The 23,835-nt window shown below is 42.8% G+C and overlaps 1 protein-coding gene across 1 annotated transcript in view; it reads right to left on the bottom strand.

Annotated features, from left to right (window-relative positions):
• LOC307244302 (actinia tenebrosa protease inhibitors-like) overlaps nucleotides 1-7,455 on the bottom strand; it is a gene marked incomplete at its 5' end in the record, with an annotated part of 52,991 nt that extends 45,536 nt beyond the window's left edge. The window contains one exon of the mRNA XM_080019447.1: nucleotides 7,368-7,455. Coding sequence (XP_079875573.1) covers nucleotides 7,368-7,455 — 88 coding nt within the window. The remainder of the gene's footprint in view (nucleotides 1-7,367) is intronic.
• Between the last annotated feature and the right edge of the window lie 16,380 nt (nucleotides 7,456-23,835).

Raw genomic sequence — 23,835 nt, 5'->3', positions numbered from 1 at the left:
TACGTGCACGCTGCCTGGTGTGCACAGAGTGCCGGGTAGCAGTCGGCCAGACTGTGTTTTCGGGGGATTGTGTTTTAATGTACTGTCTGACTGGGGCTAGAGCCATGAAAGTCTGGGTTTAGACAGACAGACTGACAGACAAACAAGATAGATAGATAGATAGATAGATAGATAGATAGATAGACAGATAGATGGATATAAAAATAGGCAATAATAATTATGTAATCAGAGAAAATAGAAAATGGCAATAGGCAATAAACCTAAGAAATACCTGAACTATTGGCAGTATATAATAACCACAAAAACTAGAAAACAACAAAAAAGAAGGAAATATACAGGAAACCTAAAAATTAACGAGAAGATAGAAATCAAATGGAAATATACAGGAAACCTAAAAATTGACAATAAACCATCTAGATGAACTTAACGATGAAAAAGGAGAAAGTATATGAAATTGGCAACATACAATAAAGCTAATGTTATAAAATAAACAATAATTGGCCTAGCCCAGTAGTAAACTGCTTGAACTGATATCAACAGGTCATTACACTGATTAGATAGATAGATACATAGATACATAGATACATAGATACATAGATACTAAGATAGATAGAGTAGTCAAAAACAATGGGCAACAATAAAGCAAATAGAGAAAAATGGCAATTAACCATAAAATAAAAAAGAGTTCCACTGTATGTTATCGGTAGAATATTTGTAGAAATAACAATGAAATGCGACGGCTTTCCCGCCCGTCTGCACACATCCGAAATGTTCGAACCAGGCGGTGGCGGAGGCCCGGCCCCCCGTGGAGAACTTTGAGGAGTTTGGGATGATACAGCCGGGAGAAACGGCAGGAAGTGCAGAACGCTCCGATCTGAGCTGCGGACCGCGCCCTCCGCCGCGGCGCGCCCTGCTCGGAGTAATGGTGCGGTCCGCTTTAGGGGGGGTCAGAGGTCATACCAAAACATTCTTCCAGGCATGATACGGGAACTATATTGTAATGTTTACGTTTATAGGTAAGTAGGGTACAAAAATGTTTCGACGCCCCGACCAGTTGTTTTTACCTATTTTGGGGGAGTCCAAGTTCTTAATTAGTGGGGGTCAGACCCGCCCGACCCCCCTGTTATTCGAGCTATGTTTGAAAGAAAAGGAGAAACCAAAGCCAAACCCAGACATGGCGTCACGCGACGGTGAGTTTGTGTCTTTTGGGCTTCCACGTACATGCAAGCGACGGAACAGTGCATTGTGTTCAGATAAAGGCCAAAAAAGAAAGCCCCCCCCCCCGCCCCTCAAAAAAAAAGGCCAAATAGCGACATTGCATTGAGGGGCGGCGGCTAATGAGCAGCGAGCGGCGAGGAATTGCCCCCGAAACGAGCACAAATCTGCTTTTTGAGGAGGGAAACAAAAAAAGAAAAAAGAAAAAAAACCTGAATGTCTTCATTACGGAGCCGAGGAAACGGTTTAGTGAAGTCAGCCGCTGTGGAGGCGGGCGGCCGCCATGACGGCAACACAAGAGGAAATAATGGTTCAAATAAAGGAGCCATGATGAGACGCAGGAAGCGGGGGATGAAATAATATGTGAAGTGTGTGTGCGCGTGTGTGTGTGTGTGTGTGTGTGTGTGTGCATGTGTGTGTGTGTGTGTGTGTGTGTGTGTGTGACGTGCGTGCGTGCGTGCGTGCGTACGTGTGTGCGTGCGTGCGTGTGTGTGTGTGTGTGTGTGTGTGTGTGTGAAGTGTGTGTCTGTGCGTGTGAAGTGTGTGTGTGTGTGTGTGTGTGTGTCCGATGTGAAATGAAAAAGAGAACGAGAGAAGGGGAGGCAGAAGGAAAGAGAGGGAGAGAGGGAGGGAGGGAGGGAGGGAGGGAGGGGGAGAGAGAACAACAAAGATCGATTGAGAGAGAGAGCGAGAAGGAAAGGATGAGAGAGAACGGCAGAGATCGATGGAGAGAGAAAGGGAGGGAGAAGTAAAGGGAGGGAGAGAGGGGGGGGTGGGGAGGGAAGGGGAAAGTGATGGAGAGAGTGAGGGAGAGGTGGAGAGAGCGAGAGACAAGGAGAGACAAGGAGAGAGATGGAGAGAGATGGAGAGAGATGGAGCGACAGAGAGATGGAGAGCGAATGAGAGAGAGAATAATGGAACGACAATGGGAGAGAGCGACGGATGGCGCGTGATGGAGAGAGAGTGAAGAGAGAGGGGGACGGGGCGAGCAATCAAGAGAGAGGGAGGTAGAGAGAGAGAGGAGCAGAGGGATGGAGAGAGCGAGGGAGAGAGGGAAAGAAAGAGAGAACAGTGACACTATTTCAAGTATAAAACAGACAGACCCTTCTTCTTCTTCTCCCTTTTCCTTTTCTTCTTCTTCCCCTTCTTCTCCTTTTTCTTCTTCCCCTTCTTCACACTCTTCTCCTTCTTCCCCTTCTCCTCCTCCTCTTTCCTTTTCCTTCCCCTCCTCATTCTTCTCCTTTTTCTTCTTCTTCCCCTTCTTCACACTCTTCCCCTTCTTCTCCTTCTCCTCCTCCTCCTTTTTCCTTTTCCTTTTCTTCTTCTTCCCCTTCTCCCTTCTTCACCTCTCTCTAATTGCATCCGGGTGAGATTAAAAAGAAGCAAAATGGCCGCCCACTAAGTAACCGTCCACCGGGGTCGAACATCCAGACGTTCAAGGTGATTTCCCCTCCACCGCCGAGCTTCTGCTTCCGTTCTGCCTGTTCTACCCCTTCTATCCATCCTGCCTGTTCAACCTGTTCCACGCATTCTATCCGTTTTATCCGTTCTACCCTTTCCATCCGTTCTGTGTGTTCTACCCGCTCCTTATTATAAATGCTAATTAAGATGACACACACACCACGAGGTTCTCCGCGCTGCCGCTGGCCCGGGGTTGCCGAAAAAAGCGCTACTTCAAACAACAGCGAGCGGGCGTCTAATTAAGTTTCTGTGCAGATTAATGAGCCGCAGTGCGGACGCCTTCACGGGAACATCACTGGACGCTCAGCGGCACCATGTCGCACTTTAAATAGAGAGGCAGAGGCTGAATCACGACTTTGTTTTTTTTGTTGTTCGTCTTCCTCTCAAACGCACCTCGGTGAAATGCAAACAGCACAAAGCTCGTTATGAGACGGGCGTCATCAGAACCTGACGTTACAAACGGCCTCTCCTGCACGCGGCCAGACGGTAAAGGGATATTACCCCTTCATACCTGACCTTCACACCTTCCTACCTCACAGCAGAGATCACTTTTTTTGGGGACCTTTTTGGGGAGTTCTTGCGGACTTTGCTCTTTGCAAATTCCACTAAGTGGCGGCTGTCTGGATAATTAATTCCCAGATTGTCCCACTGATGAATTTGACCAATTTTTGCCGAGTTGCAAAGGGCCCAAATGAAGTGATATGCAAATAGCACCACAGTTAAAAATGAAGCTTGTTATGAGACGGGCGTCATGAGAACCTCACGGTACAAACTGCCTCTCCTGCATACGACTACAAGGTGAAGACTGATTGCCTATCATTTATAAACTATTAAATCTCTGGTCCATCCTCCACCACCACACTGCAAAAACCATGAATAAACAATATATTCTGGCAATGGTCTGTCTTCTTTAAAGCTACGCGGCAGCTCATTATTGTCTGGAAGGTTTAAAATTCGGTTCCTTCTCTCCTTCAGTGGTTTTTTTTTTTTTGAAGATCAGAACTGTGAACTTCCAACTATTTGCATATGTAATCCATCACTAATCATGAGCTGATGGCTTGTGGGCACTGTAACTAATTAAAATGCAAATAGACTTAATTAATGTTAAGAAAGAAAGAAAGTCAGTGGTCCAAGCTCGAGCGTGAGCAGCATAGAACATCAAATCCAGTCCAGAAACGCCCAATATCAAACGGCCCTCAAGACGCTCCCACGCGGCGACGGCCAACCACCCTACGTAGCCTCTGCGGCTTGAGTTATGTGAGAGGCTCTAATGGTTTCCCTCCGGGATGCGTGGGCTGCCTTGAAGCAAATATTTGATCATTTATGTTCCTCACCATCACCTTGCCCCGTACAGGTCCACGTCATTCCCTTCTTACCGAACCATCTATGGCTACAATGCTGCAGGATTGATCAACTCTTCACTGACTTCCATTGCTTTAATACAGCGACTCTCAAAAAGCAGACTTATGACTCAAAGATGGAGCAGTTTGAATCGTCCCACGGATGTAAGTCTATCACAAAATGACTTTGTGGTACAATGGGGGCTAATTAGATGACAGAAGTCTACTTCCGCAATGAAGTAGCCTTTTAACAAGCCGCCTGGCTTGGTTTAGACCAATGCGGTGGCGGTTATACCTACAGTATATGGTCACCAACTCCAGTTTGTTGCACAGTGAACGCACATTAGAGAGAAATTATCCGGTAACTGCGTCGGTGGAGATGCACCAGCGCACCGAGCGGCTGCGATGGATTTGCCACTGGGCCGTGACATCACGGGCGGGATTTTTTTTCAGGAGCGATCTGCGATCTGCTCTGCAGCAGAGCAGCAGCAGGAAACTGAGTAAATAAAATACATCTAGAGTTTTTATTTGTTTTGTTTGGAAAAGAGATCGCTCTGATCCGAGCTGCGGAACCATGCATAATGCACCCCCAGTACTCAATTTGGGGATTAAATATAATATATTCAAAGAGTAAATAAATTATAAAGTATACACATTCAAGTGGGTTTATAGAGGAAAATATGCAGCCCTAATTGACATTGTCTGTGCAATTGACTGTTCGATGGCATCACCCAACATTTTGTGGGGAGAGGGAAGGACCATCCTCTGCTAGGGACATGGCAGCATCAACAGTTTTATTCACAGTCTGGCCATTCATGACGTGAAGCAGCACTGAAGACATAAAGCAGCATCTTGCAGGACATCATATCCTTTATCTGGTTCTTTCAAATAGTTCTTGCCAGATCATCTTTTCTTACTCGGTCATTAGCAGGGCGGAGTGATAGACATGTCTTTATCAGTCGTACAAATACCGCAGCAGCTCGGTGAGCCCATATCGATGTTGCTCTTTACTCTGAAATGCTCAGCTGGAGGGTGGGAGATCTTTATCTGTGATGCCAGAGGAAAGATAGGCCTCAATGGACTTCCTCTTGAGATTATTCTTTTTCAGCCGACCAGAGAACCAACAGAGCAACTGTAAGCCGATGAACCCGCTCCCCGCTGGAACCAACCAAGCGCTACCCCATGCTTGGTTGGCTCCAGCGGGGAGCAGGTTCATCGCTTCCGCCCTGAAGCCACGCCGGCCTTAAAAGGTGAAGCTTATGGGAGATAGAACGTATGTTGCCTCATACTGACAACACACAGAACAATGTAAGAGCTTGCACCGCTGGAAAAAACGCTGGGAGCCGTGCAACGGCCTGGTCAGCCGGAACAACAAGTAGGCATGGTTGGATGATGCACGGATTCAGGTTCTGCAGGCTTGGAGCCGTTTTGAAGGGCTACGGCGGTCGCTGTAATGACAGACACCTGACTTCCTCCAAAGACCAATCCATTATATTACTCAGGGGGAAGTTCTTTGAGCAACTTTAGAAAGTAAAGATCACCTAAAACAGAACAGGAACCAGCGGGGACAACGACACTGACAGTCCAGGTCGATCCATTTCGGAGGGACTTTATACGCACGGGGCTAAATACGAGCCTACTCGGTCGCTGCAGGATTACAAAAAAAAAAAGGAGGAAAAAAAAAAGCATCAACACGGTCCTCATCTTGACGTTGTGTAGCACACAAGAACACAACAGTGGCCCGCCTGACCACATGGCGTATCATTTATACAGCAGTGAGGCATAGCAGGTAACACTAAACCTGCTCCATAATACGCTGAATGCTACACAAAACATAAACAAGCATGGATTGCACAATGTGTGGGGCTCAGAAACACCACAGATAAGTGAGCGTTGTTTTAAGATGAGTATGCAGGACTTTTAGCATACACACACACACACACACACACACACACACACACACACACACACACACACACACACACAGTAACCAATCTCAGAGAAGTAGTGGGTATTTTGGTTTTGACCAAAAAAGGGTGTTTCACTGTTGCACATTGTGGACCTTTTGTCGTGTGGGCGCGCGCACACACACACACTGACCTAACCCTCTGGGAATGGTTCATTCTGGACTTTCCACTGATTAGCGCTCGGGCTTGGGACTGGCGACGGCGTGGCGGTCCAGCGGAGCGCTTGGAGTGAGGGATGAGTGACGGGGTGATTGGAGGGGATGAAAGGGTGAATCAAACCGCCCCCTTGACTTGTCAACTCCGTTCTTCCACAGCTTGTTGAATCTCCGACATCCAATCCCACAAGCCTAATTAAAGGCCCAGGGGAGATTGCTCCAGGTGTGGAGCCGAGCGGGCGTGATGTCGATGGGGAAACCGTCTGGACTTTGGCCCCGGACGAGAGATTGCGATCGCTTGGTTACACCTATCTTTTTAATGGCCACGGCTCCACTCCGAGGCGTTCGGGAGATTTGATACCGGAGCTCACTGTGAGAGGCCACAGACTCACAGAAAACCACACAAAAACACACTCAAAATACCCGGTTTACCTGGAAACACCTGGAAGCGCCTGGAAATACCTGGAGATACCTGGAGATACCTGGAGATCTGTTCAATTCCCCGGCTTCCCTCAAATACCTTCTCTCAATCACGACAACTGGACTGTGTGACGACATGAAGTTCCACTGACACAAAAAGTAGACTACTTTGTTTTCAAGATGATTCTGGTCCAGACTTCCCTCCTACTGGGTCCACCACAGCGTCCGAATCCGTTTAAACATTGCTCAAACCAACGTAATAAAAATAAGTATAGGCTTTTTGTCGGTGGATTTATTGGACTTTCCATTGCTTAAAGCCTTAGGAGCTGATAAAACAGGTTAAATCTTAACCCATTATAGCCCATTACCTATATTTAAAAACTCACTTAAAATAAATTTCTAATTTAAATTAACGTCTAAACTAAGTTTAAAAGTTGTTAATAATAGTGATTGCATCTGTGTCAAACAAGTCATAACAGTAAGCCAAATCACACTGTATTAATTACTATGAATTAAATTACTTGTGGAGTACATTTCTATGCGAGACCAACAATCACGAACAAAACACCTGATATGGAGCTTGAATGGCATAACATGAAATAAAAACTCTCGTTGAGCGTCGATGCCGTTCACACTCGGATCGTTCCGAGCGTTGTATCTGCGCTGCGCGCAACGCGCGTCTCCAAACGCGTCGACGCGTCGACGTGACGCTGACGCGTCGACGCTCTTTCCGTCGCGGCTTTGCTTTTTCAAAACTCCAATAAAACAATAACTTCTCGTTCTCGGTGAGTTGGGTTTTCGAATCCTACCTGTGGCAGTCGCACTGGAAGACAGCGACAAGGAGGCGCAGGAGAGGGAAAGGACGCAGGGAATCCACCACCTTCCGTACGGAGTCATGGCTGAAAGCGCAATGAGGAAACTTGGAGGAAAAGTTCATTATAAGTTTAAGACCGTGGGCGCGCACTGCGCACTTCCGCCTGATAACACTCAACTGTTGCATTTGGAATTTAAACATTCCGAGGAAAAGAGACAAAACTCCACATCCTCTGATTCACAAAGCTATAGAGTCACGAAACAGAATTAACAGAACTTTGTATTATCTAAACAAATAGATGTTATAATATTTTATTCTATTTTATTTTATTGTTTATTATATTATATTATATTATGCTTTCACTTTCACATCTTTCAACTTTTAATTGTTTTTCATAATGTAAGATTAAATATATATATATATATATATATATATATATATATATATATATAATTTGATTTGATTTGATTCCTTTGTTATTTATACATTATACATATTATATATTTATATAATTATTCGATATCGTATACCATTTTATTATGATACACTTTTATATCCCCAGTGTCTGCGTCATGATGTGAAATGTGTATTTGCACTGTTATTATACTGTGTGTTGTATGGCATACTGTATACATATGACTTTGTGATACACATATTTACATGTCTAATATTATACATGGTTACCTTACAAATAAATAAAGAAATTAATAAATCCATATTATGTTGCGAGAATGAACTGTGTATCATATTCTGACATTATGTTCTCATTACAACAGACCCCCACCCCTCCTCTCTGGGGATGTGATCCCTCCATCCATGCCAGCCGAGCCCCCGCTCCGATCTTTTCAGCTCTTAATGACATTTTAATCCGCCGCCATTGATCTGACTAAGTTGAGATTTTTTTTACCCCCCAAAATAAAAAGCCTCCATCAAAGCGTCTCAGTGTTTGACTAAGGGTTTTAGCTCCGAGGTCGTGGCCCTCGGGGATGGATTTGTAAGCCTTTTTATCTGGCAGAGCCCTGTCGCGGTGTCACAGAACCCAGCTGTGGGTTTGTAGATGTAGGTGAAATGTTATGGTCTGTCATTTTCACATGAACCGATCACTCTAATTTATGAGTGATAAATGATAACTGGATTAGCTTGATGCTTGATTGCACGTTGGCCCTTTTGCAAAATGATGGGAAGTCCCGCCTCCAAACATTCCCTGGGAATCCGTGGTATTCAAACTGTGGGGCGCGTGCCCCTTGTGGGCTGCGGAGGAACTGCAAGGGGGATGTGAGAAAATTAGATTTCACATGACCAATTACATTCTATGAAATACGTTTATTTAATGTTTATAAATGGAATAGGACAATAGTTTATAAATAAAAACAAATGTATTATTATTTTTTTTTATTTTAATTTGGGGTCCAGCTCGCAGGGATGGAACCCTATTGATTTTTTTCGGATTTTTATCATTTTTCTCCTGGTCATTTTTCTAGCTGAAAGTGCAGGCCGCACAGCAACCGCTGAACCCACGGACACGAATGAAGCGGTTGTATTTGGGGCAGTCCAGATATATTGTAGTCCAAGTTTGATCCACATCGATCTTTATTTGGAGAAGGAATTAGTGGAAAAAAAATGTTTTTTCTGAAGGATACAGAACCGACGTAACGGAAGTAGCCGAACAAAGGGACCTGGGGTGGTGGAGCGGTGGCGCTTTGTGGCATCCTCATCCAATTTGTTCTATATGTGCTGGGTGTGGCTCTGGGGGGGTTCCGTGGGTAACTCTTGTTGTACCTCATGTTGGTAGAAAGTGATGCCGCGTTTCACGAGGTCCCGGAAAACTGTACTTCGTGACTAAAGCGAATAACCTGGACCCCATTCATTGCTGCCTGCAGCTATATTTATTATAATTATTCCATTTGTTGGCCTGTGCAAATAGGCAATAAAAAACACAAATGAATGTGTCTGCTCGACCTGGTTTACTATAAACTGACACTAAATTACATACATATGTTAGTCCTGTCCCTGAAATCCTAGGGAGGGGGCTCAGCAACAAAAGTTTGAATAGCGCTGGTGTAGAATCCCACCTAATAACAAACAAATACTGAACCTAACCAACCTTTTTTTTTCTGGTACTGGGAGCCATGAGACAATGTTCTTTCCAGTTTTTCAGAGGAAATAATACACAGTTTGCTGAGCACATATCGGGATGCACTGACTGGTGCATCGCTATATCAATCACTTGCAAATTTAGATTATCATGCACACAGACTGGATTTAAACCCATTATTATCACTATTATTATTGTTATGTTCCACATATGCTCCTGTTGCACAGGGAACTGTCTGCACAATCGCCATGGCAACAGCAAAATACATTATACATACATCTGTATATATACCGTGTGTGTGTATATCGGGGTCATTATATCGTGGGAAAATTATGGCACAGGAAATTCAATCCCTCCATGTGGCCCTGCAGCTGCACTGGACTCCATGTGGCCCTACACACACACTCACACAAACACACACACACACACACACACACACACACACACACACACACACACACACATCACACGTAAAGCTCTATTGTGGACCTTTTAGGATTTTGAGAGCCATGATAATAAAAAATAAAGTAATGATCAGATTCATACACAGGAATAATATCAATAAACTCAGACAGTGTAGCGTTTCTCGCGACATCCACTCCATAGTATAGAGCAGTGGTTCTCAACACATATACATTCTGAGATGTGACAGAATGTACAATAATACATATAAGGCCCCCCAGGAACGTCTTCATAGTTCTTAGAACCTTTGGGAGGAACCGTCCCTATTTTTGGTGTCCCCATTACAAGAACCAGGAACGATCGTCGTTCTTAGGACTCGAGGATTCGAGGACTTTTTTAGATCCTGTTCCAGGGCAGGGACCGACCAGCACAAGAGGAAGTTTCAGTGACGTAAGCGCACATGATTGGTCGAGACGTAAGCGCGCGTGATTGGTCAAAAACCAATTAAATTTGTAGCTTTATTGTAGATGTATTTTTTTTGCATTTATTTTATTTTCCTATGTTGATTGAATGATTTAAGGTGCGCCCTGTAATCCCTGTGTAGTGTCCCGATAGGTGCCCGAGGCGAAATCAGACACAGAACTTCTAAAACCCCACTGGCTGACGTCACTTTAGTGCCACTTCAGAGTTCCAGTGCAGTGTGAATACAACCAGGAAAAAAGCCCCTTGACAGTGTCTAGCTCTCGGGGGACCTCCCCAGTTCCTAGTTCCCCTCAGGAAGTCCCCACAAATGTTCGGTGGGAAAACACCTGTGTTTATCACCTTGATGTGGATAAAGGTTGAGAAACGCGCTCTAGAACGACGGACCGCCATGTGTCTTCTAGATTTGCTCATCATTTACATTTTGTTCGCTGTGTGGAAAACAAACTGCCTCATGGACGAATAAATGTTCATTCATTGATTTATTCATGATTTGATGCCCTCTTCAGAATCCCTTTTTGCCAAAATTTGCCAAAGGAGAATACACAGCCAGCAATGTGGTTGTTATTTATTACTGTTATTACTCTGGCGAAGGAAGTCAGCGGATGTCACCTTCATCATAAACGCTCCCCATAAAAAAAGCTCTTCTGCTTTTGACATATACACGTACTTTCACAAACAAGTTGAAGGCACAGCGCACGGAGCTCTGCGACTTTAACTGTAGTATATCTGTCAATATAATTATACAGCTATTTGTCTCTTTTCAAAACCTTGCGTGTGTTTTGTATGAATCATTTTTCATTACTTTGGTATCAGGACACTGGCTATAAAATGTCAGCGTTGACTTAGGGAGGGATCGGTCCTCAAGTCACTCTGACTCACTGGCAACCTGATATCAAATTGGAAACCGGGGAGACCAAATTGGCGACCTGCTAGGAAACTGGGAACCGGGGAGACCAAACAGGAAACCTTATACAAAACTAGGAACCGGGTAAGACCAAAGTGGGAACCAGGGAGACCAAACTGGCAACCTGATACCAAACTGGGAACCGAGGAGACCAAATTGGCAACCTGACACCAAACTTGGAACTGGGGCGACTAAACTAGGAACTGGCAGACCAAACTGGCATCTTCATATCAAACTCTGAACCGAGGAGACTGAACTGGGAACTGGGAAGACCAAAATGGCAACCTAATATCAAACTGGGAACCGGGGAGACCAAACTGGGAACCGATAAGACCAAACTGGCAACCTAATATCAAACTGGGAACCGGAGAGACCAAACTGGAAACCCGTGAGACCAAACTGGCAACCTCATATCAAACTGGGTACCGGGGGAGACCAAACTGGGATCCTGGGAGACCAAATTGGCAACCTGATATCAAACTGGGAACCGGGGAGACCAAACTGGGAACCGGGAAGACCAAACTGGGAACCGGGGAGACCAAACTGGCAACCTGAAATCAAACTGGGAACCGGGGAGACCAAACTGGCAACCTGATATTAAACTGGGAACCGGGGAGACCAAACTGGGAACCGGGAAGACCAAACTGGGAACCAGGGAGACCAAACTGGCAACCTAATATCAAACTGGGAATCGGGGCGACCAAACTGGCCAACTTTTACCAAAATAGCAAATTTCGGCATCAGACGGCTTCAGCTTGTGTGTGTTAAAATCAATCTAAACATTGCGCTTCAAACAAGACTCAAACCCCGTCGGTGTGCTGTGCCAAAGTCGGTATTCCAGAATCCGGTTCGTTCCGGATTGATTTGTGTTCCACAATCGAACCGATATATATTTGGATGAATGCGTGTGCAGGCTGTATGGGCTACGTGACAATGGATGGATGAGCTGGATTAGAAACTGTTGCGAAACCACTGAGCTCTACTGTGAGTTATGCAACGTGATCCCAGTCGCTCGGACTGAACTGTGTGATCTGCTTTAACAGCCACGAGGAATCTGGCTAAAGTGCATTTCTCCTTGGAGGTAGAAAAATCTGCGGAAGAAAAATGAGCTCACAACTCATCGGACAAAGTCCTTGTGATGTCGAATGTGTGTGCTCAGTGTCTCATACAGTAGGTCCGCGCATACTCACCCACCAGCAAATTCCATTTAATCAGAAATAGGAGGATGGGCTGTGGCTCAAGAGCAAAAGCGGGTCATCTATTCATCGGAAGATTACTGGATCGATCCACGGCTCCTCCTGGTAGCGTACTGAAGTGTCCTTGAGCAAGACACTTAAAGGTGCAGTGTGTAGAATTTAGTGGCATCTTGCGGTGAGGTTGCAGATCGCAACCCTCCTCTCCCCGTGGCGGTGCAGCGTGGCGGCCTCCGTGGAAGAGACGGCGGCCGTTAAAAACGCAAAAAGCCCTCTCTAGAGCCAGCGTTTGGTTTGTCCGTTCTGGGCTACTGTAGATGGCGGTGCAACATGGCGGCCTCCGTGAACCGTACCCGTTCCCTGTGTGGATAAAAACGGCTCCTTCTAAGGCAGGGGTCGGGAACCTATGGCTCGTGGGCCAATTATGGCTCTTTCGATGACGGTATTTGGCTCGCAGATAATTTTGAGCAAAAATTTTTTCATTACAATTAACAAGTAATAAATAATTCTTCTGTGTCATTTTAGAGTAAAACAGGTAAGAGAAATTACAATTTTGAAAATAAAATTCAAAATATAAATGTGGCGGACAAAGGGGCGTAGTCAAGCACCGGCTGCGGACCACAGAAAGACTCCAGGGCGCCTTTCACTCGGCGCCCTGCCCCTCCCGGGTCTCTGCTCAGGCTCCACCTGTGGGAGTCTCTGCCACAGGTAAGGCTTTCGGGAGGGAGACGGAGTCTTTCTGGCCGTGGTGCGCCCACATGGCCAGAGTTTTATTGTTCATTTCAATATGCGGCAGGCAGGCCACAATTATATATATCACTGAGGATTACTATATTAATTATGGATAATAATGATCCTCTTGGGCGCAGGAGGAACGGCGTTCCACTGCTGGGCTGCTTACCAGCCCGTGCGCTGATCCCCTCTGTAAGACAGACAACCATTAAGAAAACTCCCTTCTTCCAGTCGGACCAATCAGCTGAACACAAGTGGACAGAAATGGAAAAAACTTCAATCTGTATGTGACAAATAATCTCTTGAACTTGAACTTGAACCTGAAGACCAGCTGATTCTTAAAACTTGGAAGGATCTTCCCGTCACATAGCACACAATGCAGCATGTGAGTATTGCCATGTTGAGCATGCTTGGCTCTACGTACGCATGTGAGCAGTCTTTCTGGCGTCTGAGAAGAGCAACCTACTCCCATATTCCTGGGATCATACATACCTATGAATACCTATGAATATAACATTTGATTTCTGACAAGTCTCTTCCGTTAATTCCACACACTGCACCTTTAACCCCTTAACTGCTCCCCAGGTGCCGCTACATGGCAGCCCACTGCTCCTATAGTTACAACTAGGATGGGTAAAACGCAGAGAAATGCCTTTTGTTGCCTCAGTACAGTACTCCGTGCAATGACAATTAATCTCATCTGATCCAATTTCACCCTGTTACAGCCCTGAACGGCTGAGGCTGCTGCTCAATGGAACCTTTTATTTGGACAGAGTGGGTGTGGGCGAGCATGTAGATCAAGTACAAGTAGTACACAAAGTGCACTTGCAGTTACACTCCCGCGTATCGGACCGTGAATCATCAGTCCAACACCTGGGGAAACGTCCCCGCCCGCTCCCGAAAATCCAGGAAACACCTGGTGCATTTCATCACACGTCTCAATATCTAGCGGCTTTTGTCTGCGCTGAGCTTGGGGCTGGTGAATAACCGGCTCCATGGGCCATAAAACAGTGTGATAACAGCTCAAAGAATCACATTCGCCCACCCGCAGCTCACCGTTCTGCTGCTGCAACTCCACCTCCTGAATATGGCTGATGTGGGCTTTTTTTTGGGGGGAAGGGGGGACTTGAGGGGGGACTATTTTTATCCATTTAAATATATTATTACTGTAAATGATTTATTCCTAAATGTCCGTAAGGCACTTTGAGCTGCAAATCTACAAATCTACTGTCAAAAAAAAGTTGAGAAACCACTGCTGCAGCTTCTCAGCGTGCTTCAACGCAGACCAATGGGGTCCCCAGGTGTTGACTGATGATTCAAGATCCATTACGCGGGAGTGTAACTGCAGTATCCCAAAGTTTTCCAACACTAAGAATACATGAATTTAATTGTAATAAATCTTAAATCTGTCATCACTCCTCGCTGCCCACGCAGAGAACCACTACTGCTCTAGACTCAAACTCAAGGCGAATCCAACAAGTGTATTTCTTCCAAAAAAAATAACCTGAGAAATTATTTTTTGATTATAATGTGCGTCGTCTGTGTCTCAATGCCAGAGGGACTGAAAACGCCACTTGGGTGGCGTGTGGCAGGAGGAACTGCCACAGTTGCCTTGCATTACGTTGCATTGCATTGTATTGTTTTGTATTGTTTTGTATTGTTTTGTATTGTTTTGCATTACATGGCATTTGACTGCACTGTGTTGTATTGCATCGTGTTGTATTGCATTGCATTGTATTGCACTGCATTGTATTGTGTTGTATTGCACTGCATTGTATTGTGTTGTATTGCCTTGTATTGTATTGCATTGCATTGTGTTGTATTGTATTGCATTGCATCGAATTGTGTTGTATTGCATTGCATTGTATTGTGTTGTATGGCCTTGCATTGCATTGTGTTGTATTGTATTGCATTGCATCGAATTGTGTTGTATTGCATTGCATTGTATTGTGTTGTATTGCATTGCATTGCATTGTGTTGTATTGTGTTGTATTGCATGCATTGCATTGTGTTGTATTGTGTTGTATTGCATTGCATTGTATTGTGTTGTATTGCCTTGCATTGCATTCTGTTGTATTGCCTTGTATTGTATTGCATTGCATTGTGTTGTATTGTATTGCATTGCATCGAATTGTGTTGTATTGCATTGCATTGTATTGTGTTGTATGGCCTTGCATTGCATTGTGTTGTATTGTATTGCATTGCATCGAATTGTGTTGTATTGCATTGCATTGTATTGTGTTGTATTGCATTGCATTGCATTGTGTTGTATTGCCTTGTATTGTATTGCATTGTATTGTGTTGTATTGCATGCATTGCATTGTTTTGTATTGTGTTGTATTGCATTGCATTGTATTGTGTTGTATTGCCTTGCATTGCATTCTGTTGTATTGCCTTGTATTGTATTGCATTGCATTCTATTGTGTTGTATTGCATTGCATTGTGTTGTATTGCATTGCATTGTGTTGTATTGCCTTGTATTGCATTGTGTTGTATTGCCTTGTATTGCATTGCATTGTATTGTGTTGTATTGCATGCATTGCATTGTGTTGTATTGCATTGCATTGTATTGTGTTGTATTGCATTGTATTGCATTGTGTTGAATTGCATTGTATTGTATTTTATTGCATTGTATTGGATTGGACTGCATTGTATTGGATTGTATTGCACTGCATTGCGTTGTATTCACTACATTGCACTGACTTGCATTGGACTGCGTTGGACTGTGTTGCATTTCATTGTATTGCATTGCATGGTATGGTATTGTATTGAATGGTATGGTATTGTATTTGAATATTCTGACTGCATTGTTTTCTGGCATCACATTTATGAAGCGATTGGCGTCTTGTAAAAGAGCCTTTAAGTTGAAGTATTTGGAAATGCTGTAAAAGTCAGAATACAGTGAAATAAGTGTTACAAATGTGTTCTTGTGAAACTAAGATGGCAGCACTTGGTGTCCCCAAATGTCCATGTCAGTGTTCCAGTCCGTCCTTCAATAGAGGACTCGTTTTCCTTTTTTGTGTGTGGTTCGGTAGCGCGCTTCAAGATATTAATGTAAAAAGTCAAATGGAGCTTGATTAAAAGGGGTTTAGTTGCTAAGCTGACGTCGGACAAAGAAGGCAACAGGGATTGGGGCTCGCACGCAACTACTCTGTACAGAAATTTGGAGTACAAAGGCTTTCTGCACCGCAATTCATTTCCTCGTCCTAATCTGAGTTATGAATATGTGCTCATGGTTACAAGGAGAAAGAAAATGAGAGGTAGGAAATCTGAAATAGAGACATGAGAGGGAGACAAGGGGCACATTTTACACTAATTGAGAATTCTCATTAAAATTAGAATGAAGATATATATTTTGTAATATATATCCCGATCTATTTTACAAATCACCTGTACTGTGTGTGTATATATATATATATATATATATATATATATATAAATTGTGTATTAAGTATACTTGTTATGTATTCACAATTTATACGCCTAATTTGTGTTACATTGAAAAACCACTTGTTTGTTCGAGGTTGTACTTACAATCTGCTGAAATGTATAAAATATATACCTGTATATTTTTTGGCTACTTTTGATGACAAAAGTGTACACATTTAACAAGTATACTGCTTTAGTTAGGTTAATGTTTCAACATCGTGTACATATTTTAAGTGTACTTACATGACACTTGCAGCACATTAATGACCAATACATTAAACCAGTTCTTTAAATTAGTGCATAAAAGTAAATAAGAAGTAAATACAATTGATACAAAAATACACTTGAAGTATACTTTCAAATGACAAATGGGTAGGAATGTACTTCTAACACACTTTATACACTAAACTATACTATCAGCATGGAAGTACAGTATGTGTTGCTGTGTGGGTGTTTTCCTTTTATTCAATGACTGTGGAGATCCACCTCTAGGATTGGATGGCTGTTTAGATCCTTCATCGTGATTGGTCGATTGGTTTCCAGGTCAAACAGAGGCCCTATTGCAGGGTCATTTTGTCCCGGTACTGTCGGGTGTCATCTTTCCCGCTAAAAAGAAGAGCCAGATGTCAGTGGGTGTTGCTGGGTTTTTTGTGCAGTGGGAAAGGGGTATAAGGAAGACCTACTGGGCTTTCTCACCACCATTGTTTTGTCATTTAAAGGCGGACAGGGAAACTGCATCCAAAATAATTCGTGAGAGCGCTGTGACAGCTCATATGTCAAATTTATATCAGGTACAGACAGTCTTTACATAAATGGCCTGCAAATACACAAAGATAACTGCTGAAAACCGCAGCTACTTAAGATCTTGTATAATTCACCCATTTAAACCAATTCATTTTAATCTCACTGTGCTTACGGCGCCGCTAGTGACCGTTTTCTAACTGCCGTGTCCTTTTCCTTGGTAATGACCAGTGACGAGGTGTTAAACTTTGTGAACTTTGGCGCAGGAGGTAGAGCGGGTCGTCCAGTAATCAGAGGGTTCCTGGTTTGATCCCCTGTTCCTCATGGCAGCACGTGGAAGTGTCCTTGAGCAAGACACTGAACCCTGAAGTGCTCTCGATGAGCTGCTGTGCACCTTGCATGGTTGTCGCTGCCATGGGTGAATGTGAGGCGTGTATTGTAAAGTGCTTTGAGTGGTTGCAAGACTGGAAAATGTAAGATGCAGCCCATTCATCTTTTTTTTTTTAACTTTTCATAATCAGTCACAGAAACATTATCGTTGATGTGCTGAGGAAATTGATTTCCCAAACTGAGCCGAGGGTTTAGAGAGGTGTGACAGAGGCCCGTTGGGATTCCTAATGACTCACATTAAGGACTTGTTTGTTTACACGGTACAAATTAAAATGTTACCTTGAACCACCTGGATCCATTTGGGAGGTTCTTCAAAAAAAACATCACAAGAACACAAAGGATTGGGATGACTAGGAGAAAATGCACGCCGACACCAATGTGTTGTCTAATTTTAGCATTACAAAAGTTAGAAAAAAATATGTATAAACTAATATTTGCATAATCAAATTCAATTGACAGTTAGTAATAATGGAAAGTTCAGAATGAGATTGGTTTGTCTTTTTTGAACGCATGAAAGGGGACAATTTATTTTATTTTATTTTATTTTATTTTATTTTATTTTATTTCACTGTCAGGGGATTCTGTTCATCCCAAAAAGTTTTGTTTCATCATAAAAAAAACCCAGGATGAGTTGTTGTAGTGAAAATCTGTTTTTCAGTAGATTTTGGGCCTCAGATCAGGGCTGTGGGGGTTGTCACGACAACAGATTACAGAAAACTGGGTCCGATAAGACGGTAAAAATTTGATTCTCTGAAGGAGACCATAGTAGAAGAGGAGTAGGAGAGGAGAGGAGAGGAAAATAAAATAAAAGATAAGATAAGATAAAATGAATGAAGAGAATAAAACAAAAAGATATGATGAGAAGGGGGCAGAACAGAAGATTCGATTGAAAAGGGGCAACGAAAGAGAAGAGGAAAACAAATACAGGTTTTCCTCCAAAACAAAATGTCCTTATTAGGACTGTTACCCTCGGACTGGAGTTATTATAAATGTGTATATATAATACATAATATTACATAGTACATATTATTATTTTTTCTCTTTTTTTAATGTTCAGCGTTCTTTTTTTATGCTTCTATCTGTTTGCACTACAATGTACCAACTAGGAACAGGACAAATTTATTTTAGAAGGAATTGTTGATGGTACATTATTATTCTATTCTACGTTACATTATTGATGATAAATTATTATTCTATTTTACATGACATTTACAAACATACATTACATTATTTGTACATTATTGTACATTATTTTATGTTATTTCTGCTCTAGTACATAATTTATATTCCAAGGTTATTGTCTCTTTAGGTCATCATTGGGATTTTTTAAAATTACCATCCTATGTTCCTGTCAAATGGACGCCCCTTCATAAACCTTGACCGCTGTGGATTATTAGTGTGTTATGGTTTGATAGCATCCTCTGAAAGGCTCTGACACTCGTCCTCCTCCTCTCACAGATCTCTGAATAACAAACCAGACGAGAGCAGTGGGTCACATGGCTCCACGCCGAAATAATGATGTGACGGGGTTGAAATGACGCTCTTGCCAAAAATGGCTGCAAATGACTCATCTCGCCTTCGCCCTGAAGGAGAGTGTTCCTCTGAGCGGCTGCCATCCCTCCCGGCACAGTCCAAACTCCTCGAATCTACAAAGACCTTTTTACTTCTCGCCCAATCCGCTCTCTGGGTCGTCTGGGTTTTCTGCATCTTGCATAATAAATATATTGTGTGGTCACCAATGACCTTTTGCGTATATTTATGGTTATTTTTATGGGTCCAGCCCACGGGGGTTGTAATTGTTCGTGTCTTTCCTCAAAGTCTTTGGGGCTAAAACTATCTGGAACGGAACAACGGCAGAAGCTACGGACAGGAGCTACAAGCTACCCCTTCACGTCTCGTTTGAGCCCAGTTCATCGCAAACGCCTCGTGGTTCAAGTTTCATTTTTTCGACTTTTGTGAGAAACCGACCAAATCTGACCCAAAGCGTCCAGGCGGTTGTGGGCCACCGGCACGCCAACGTCAGAAAACAAATGGAACGAGATGAGATTTACAGCCAGACACTTTGTGACGTCATCATACAATGTACTATAAATGTGCAGGTTGATGGTCAGAATGTACATTTGGACTGTGTCCAGGGTGCGGCGTAGGCTCAGTCGATCTGTAGTGGTTAGACATTACAAACTACGCTACGTGAACTTATGTACCTTCTAACCTGGTAGATGTCTGTGGATCCGTTCGATCTATGTATTCTACCTTTTGGTCCCTGTTACTTTGCTGGATGCGTGAAAAAACACGAAAAAAACATAAATCAACAGAAAGTGGTGACCGCGTCGACCACGTGAATGAATGATGCATTCATGATCTCGGAAGGCGTCGGAAAAATAGGTGCCGTGAGATGTGTTTTAAATGTTGTCTGCATTACGATATAGACGAGTAACCTGTTAAAGTGAATTTTCCAATTGTAGATTATTAACAGGAAAAAATACAATGAAGTACTAATTAAAACTAACATTTATTATGTTTGTGAAATAACATTAATTATTATTGTTATGTAAAGTAATTAGTTCGTTCTAATCTTTTGGAAGTGTGTTCCAAAAAAAAAACCCCTATATTATTAGCTGTACGGTAGAATCGCTCATTCAAAATGAAACGGCGGACGAAATGGCGACACCGGCAAGGAAACGACGATGTCGCAGGTTATTTACGCGGCACCACTGACATCAGATATGGCAGGAAGAAGAACAAACCTTTATTCAACTCTACATTCAGAGTTTGTCTGATGAATTTCACGGTGGGGCGGCGTTCTCACCGGAGATGATTTGCAGATTCGCCAAAGTTGTGAAAGACAAAGCAGCCGAACATTTGGGAAAAGTGAACAAGAGCTTACATAAGTTTGTACATTACATGAAATTACAAAAAAACCCAAAACATATTCCTGTTTGTGTTGTACATCACTCTTTACGTGTATATGGTGTATATATTATTGTACATATTGTTTCTGTTGTATATTGCAATTAATGTGTCCTCTCAGTCAAAACAACGACTATAAAGCACAGAAACAACCTGATAATGAATTGTACCATGATTAATGTAATTTAAGGGAATCAATAACCAAATGTATCGTTGTTTACATTGTTCTTGTGGTTTGCAGGCTACAGTCCAGACTCTGATGAAGCGGTGGTGACAAGGAAGCTCGCACAGGTTCAGAATGACAACCTAAGTCGGAGGAGGTTTCAGCCCTCGGGAAACAAACACATGCGGCACATTCTGTGCAGTGTAGGAATCTCAACACAATTGAGGTTTAACAATGATCCGAGTCCGTCTGGTAAACAGTACTATTAAATCAGATGAATTGTTGGAATATTCAGCCAAGGACACCATCCACGGCTAGATAGCACAAAAGGGTATGCATCTGTGTGTTTGGACGGTCTTGTCCCCTGCAGAGCAAATTCAGATAATTTTCGATAATAAACTATCTTAAATGAAAGGACCTCTTCCCCAGGGCAATTATTTTCCACCACACTTTCAACGACGTGCTCAACTTGGGTTCCAATCTTATCAGCGGTGAAAAAACATTTGTTTATCAATGCCGACATCATCAGGTTGGATAAATACACATGGACGCCGTGACAACGGCGTTGTCAACCTGGCAAGACCGACACGAAACCCCCGGAGGAGGGCGTGTGGGAAACAGTTTGCATGATAACATCCACTGGTTTGGTTTTTGTAATACATACATTGCAAATGTCAAGCTGTGAGGTGTGCTGTGTGGTGTTTCATGTTGTTGTTATTCAGCCAATGTTTTCAGGTCTGGTGGATCCACCGCATTCTTGGGTTTTTAGATCAATACAGCCATAAAAATTTATGTGAAGGTATTTAATAGATGTAAACTTTATCTCAATTACAAGCAATATATACAGAATGGTTAATATTTGCCATTTACCTCTGTTAGACCCACCGCATACTTTAGGGTCATTGGGCGGCTCGCGACCTTTTTTTTTCCGCATCATTTGAAAGTGGAGGGAATAAACCATGTTTATCTTGAAAAAATAGAAATGAAACAAGTTTTTTCATCACGATTGATGTTTATTTCTTTTAACTACAGTATCTCACAAAGACATCAAAATATCACAAGTGGTCAGCGTAGGGTTCTTCATTTGCAGCTATAGCCAGTCACCAGCTGGTCCATGCTGTCCGCCCCTCCTTTTGTGTGGCATTATAATCCATGATGATTTCTGTTTGGTGAGGCTCCTGGCCAGAGATTCTGCCATCCCTTTGCAGCGTGCCCGTGAGAGCCACATTTTTGCCTTTCTTTGGCACGTAGGACACCAGGGATGTATCAGCCGTGAACCCAAACTTGGATGAGTTGACGGGCCTGTCCTTTGCAGTCAACAGCTGAGGAGGGAGCTCTGGCTTATCGTTTCCAGACCGTTCCTGCTATCGTCTGGCAAACCCTGTATGTACTTGCAAGTTCCATTCATATGATGAAGCAGCATCACAGGCAGCCCAGATCTTCCGTATTTTGCAGCTTTAGATGGAATGTCCTGCCTGGAGGGGCCTCTAAATGGCATAAGCTGCTCATCAACAGTGACATTAGGCCCATGAATTGACAGAAATGTGATGTTCATGTTCTGAAAACTCCTCCTCCTCATCATCTTCCAAAGCTTCTTTCTCTACTAAAACAGTTTCTCAGGCCCTCTACGGCAGAGAACCTTTTCGGCATCTTGATAGATTGTGATAAGGGGCCACACAGGCAAAGCAATTTATTGTTGGCTCCCACCCCCAATTTGCAGCTGCGACAGAGTGTGAGAAAATATAGAATGGTTCCCGCAAGACGGGGATCAGACAGGTTCTCCGTGCTTGAAATGTAACCGTGTTGCAACCTTGTGCGGGAATAGCAGGTGCATACAGACAAAACACACACGCACGCACGCAAGCACACACACACACACACACACACACACACGCACCCACACACACACCCACACACACACACACACACACACACGCACCCACACACACACCCACACACACACACACACACACACAGCAGTCCCAGGTAGGAGGAGTTGAGGTAAACAGGGTACACGGGTGCACAGGGCTTACTATTTCAACACTTTAATTAAGATGTTTTGGACAACCGTTTAATAAAACAATTATTTGACCTGTCTTGTCATTTCTTGTCCCAATTTCCAAATGCACCCTTTTTTACAAATTACAAACAGAATTAGGGTTGCAAAATGTTAATAACTGACCTTTTGTTCGCTATAATCACAGATTATGTCACATTACACAAGATAGACACGAGCATTATGGCTGGACAAATACAGTATTGTCCTGTACGACAAGTGAGATGGGAATCAGGCTGAATCCGTAAAGTTTAATCTCTCATTTTATGCCTGCTTCAGAAAAATCTTCAAAATCTAATTTGCTACTAACACGACTAAAATGGCCCCATGCATTGCTGCCTGCATCCATTGCTCGTCTTTTCTTTTTTTTAAATAATCTTCTTGCCATATTTCGGCCTCAAAGTATCCCAAACACGACATTCACGGAACTTATAGACAGGGTTGAGGTCATGTTTCACACATGTGATCCAAGTTTGAGTCACACCGATCGACATTTGTATCAGGAAATATTGATACAACTTTATATACTCAGCGTAAATTTAAGAACATTGGCGTTGAGAACACAATCACTTTGGGACATCATGAACCAACGCTCTATAAATCCACGGTCCGTCTCTGAGTGGTCATAAAAATTCTAACTTGTGCTACAATGCACAGAATCTGGAGAAATTAAACATGTGTCTAACACGACTAAACTGGACCCTGTGTATTGCTGCCTGCAGCTTTATTGATGATGATTATTATTATTATTATTATTAGTATTATTATTAATATTATTATGCCCAAATTGTTTATTTTTTGTACGATTTTCTTTATTAATTATTGCTGTTGTTATTCTTGTTTTGATGTTTTTTTTTGTTATTATTATTATTATAATAATATTATAATATATTATATATTATATATTATATATTATATAACTATATTGTATTTATTTTGTATCATATATATACTAAATATAATAA

Source organism: Zeus faber, assembly GCF_960531495.2.
Source record: "Zeus faber genome assembly, chromosome: 18".
NCBI lineage: Eukaryota > Metazoa > Chordata > Actinopteri > Zeiformes > Zeidae > Zeus > Zeus faber.
Note: the sequence above shows the minus strand (reverse complement) of the source record. Positions and strands in the feature narration are given on the sequence as shown.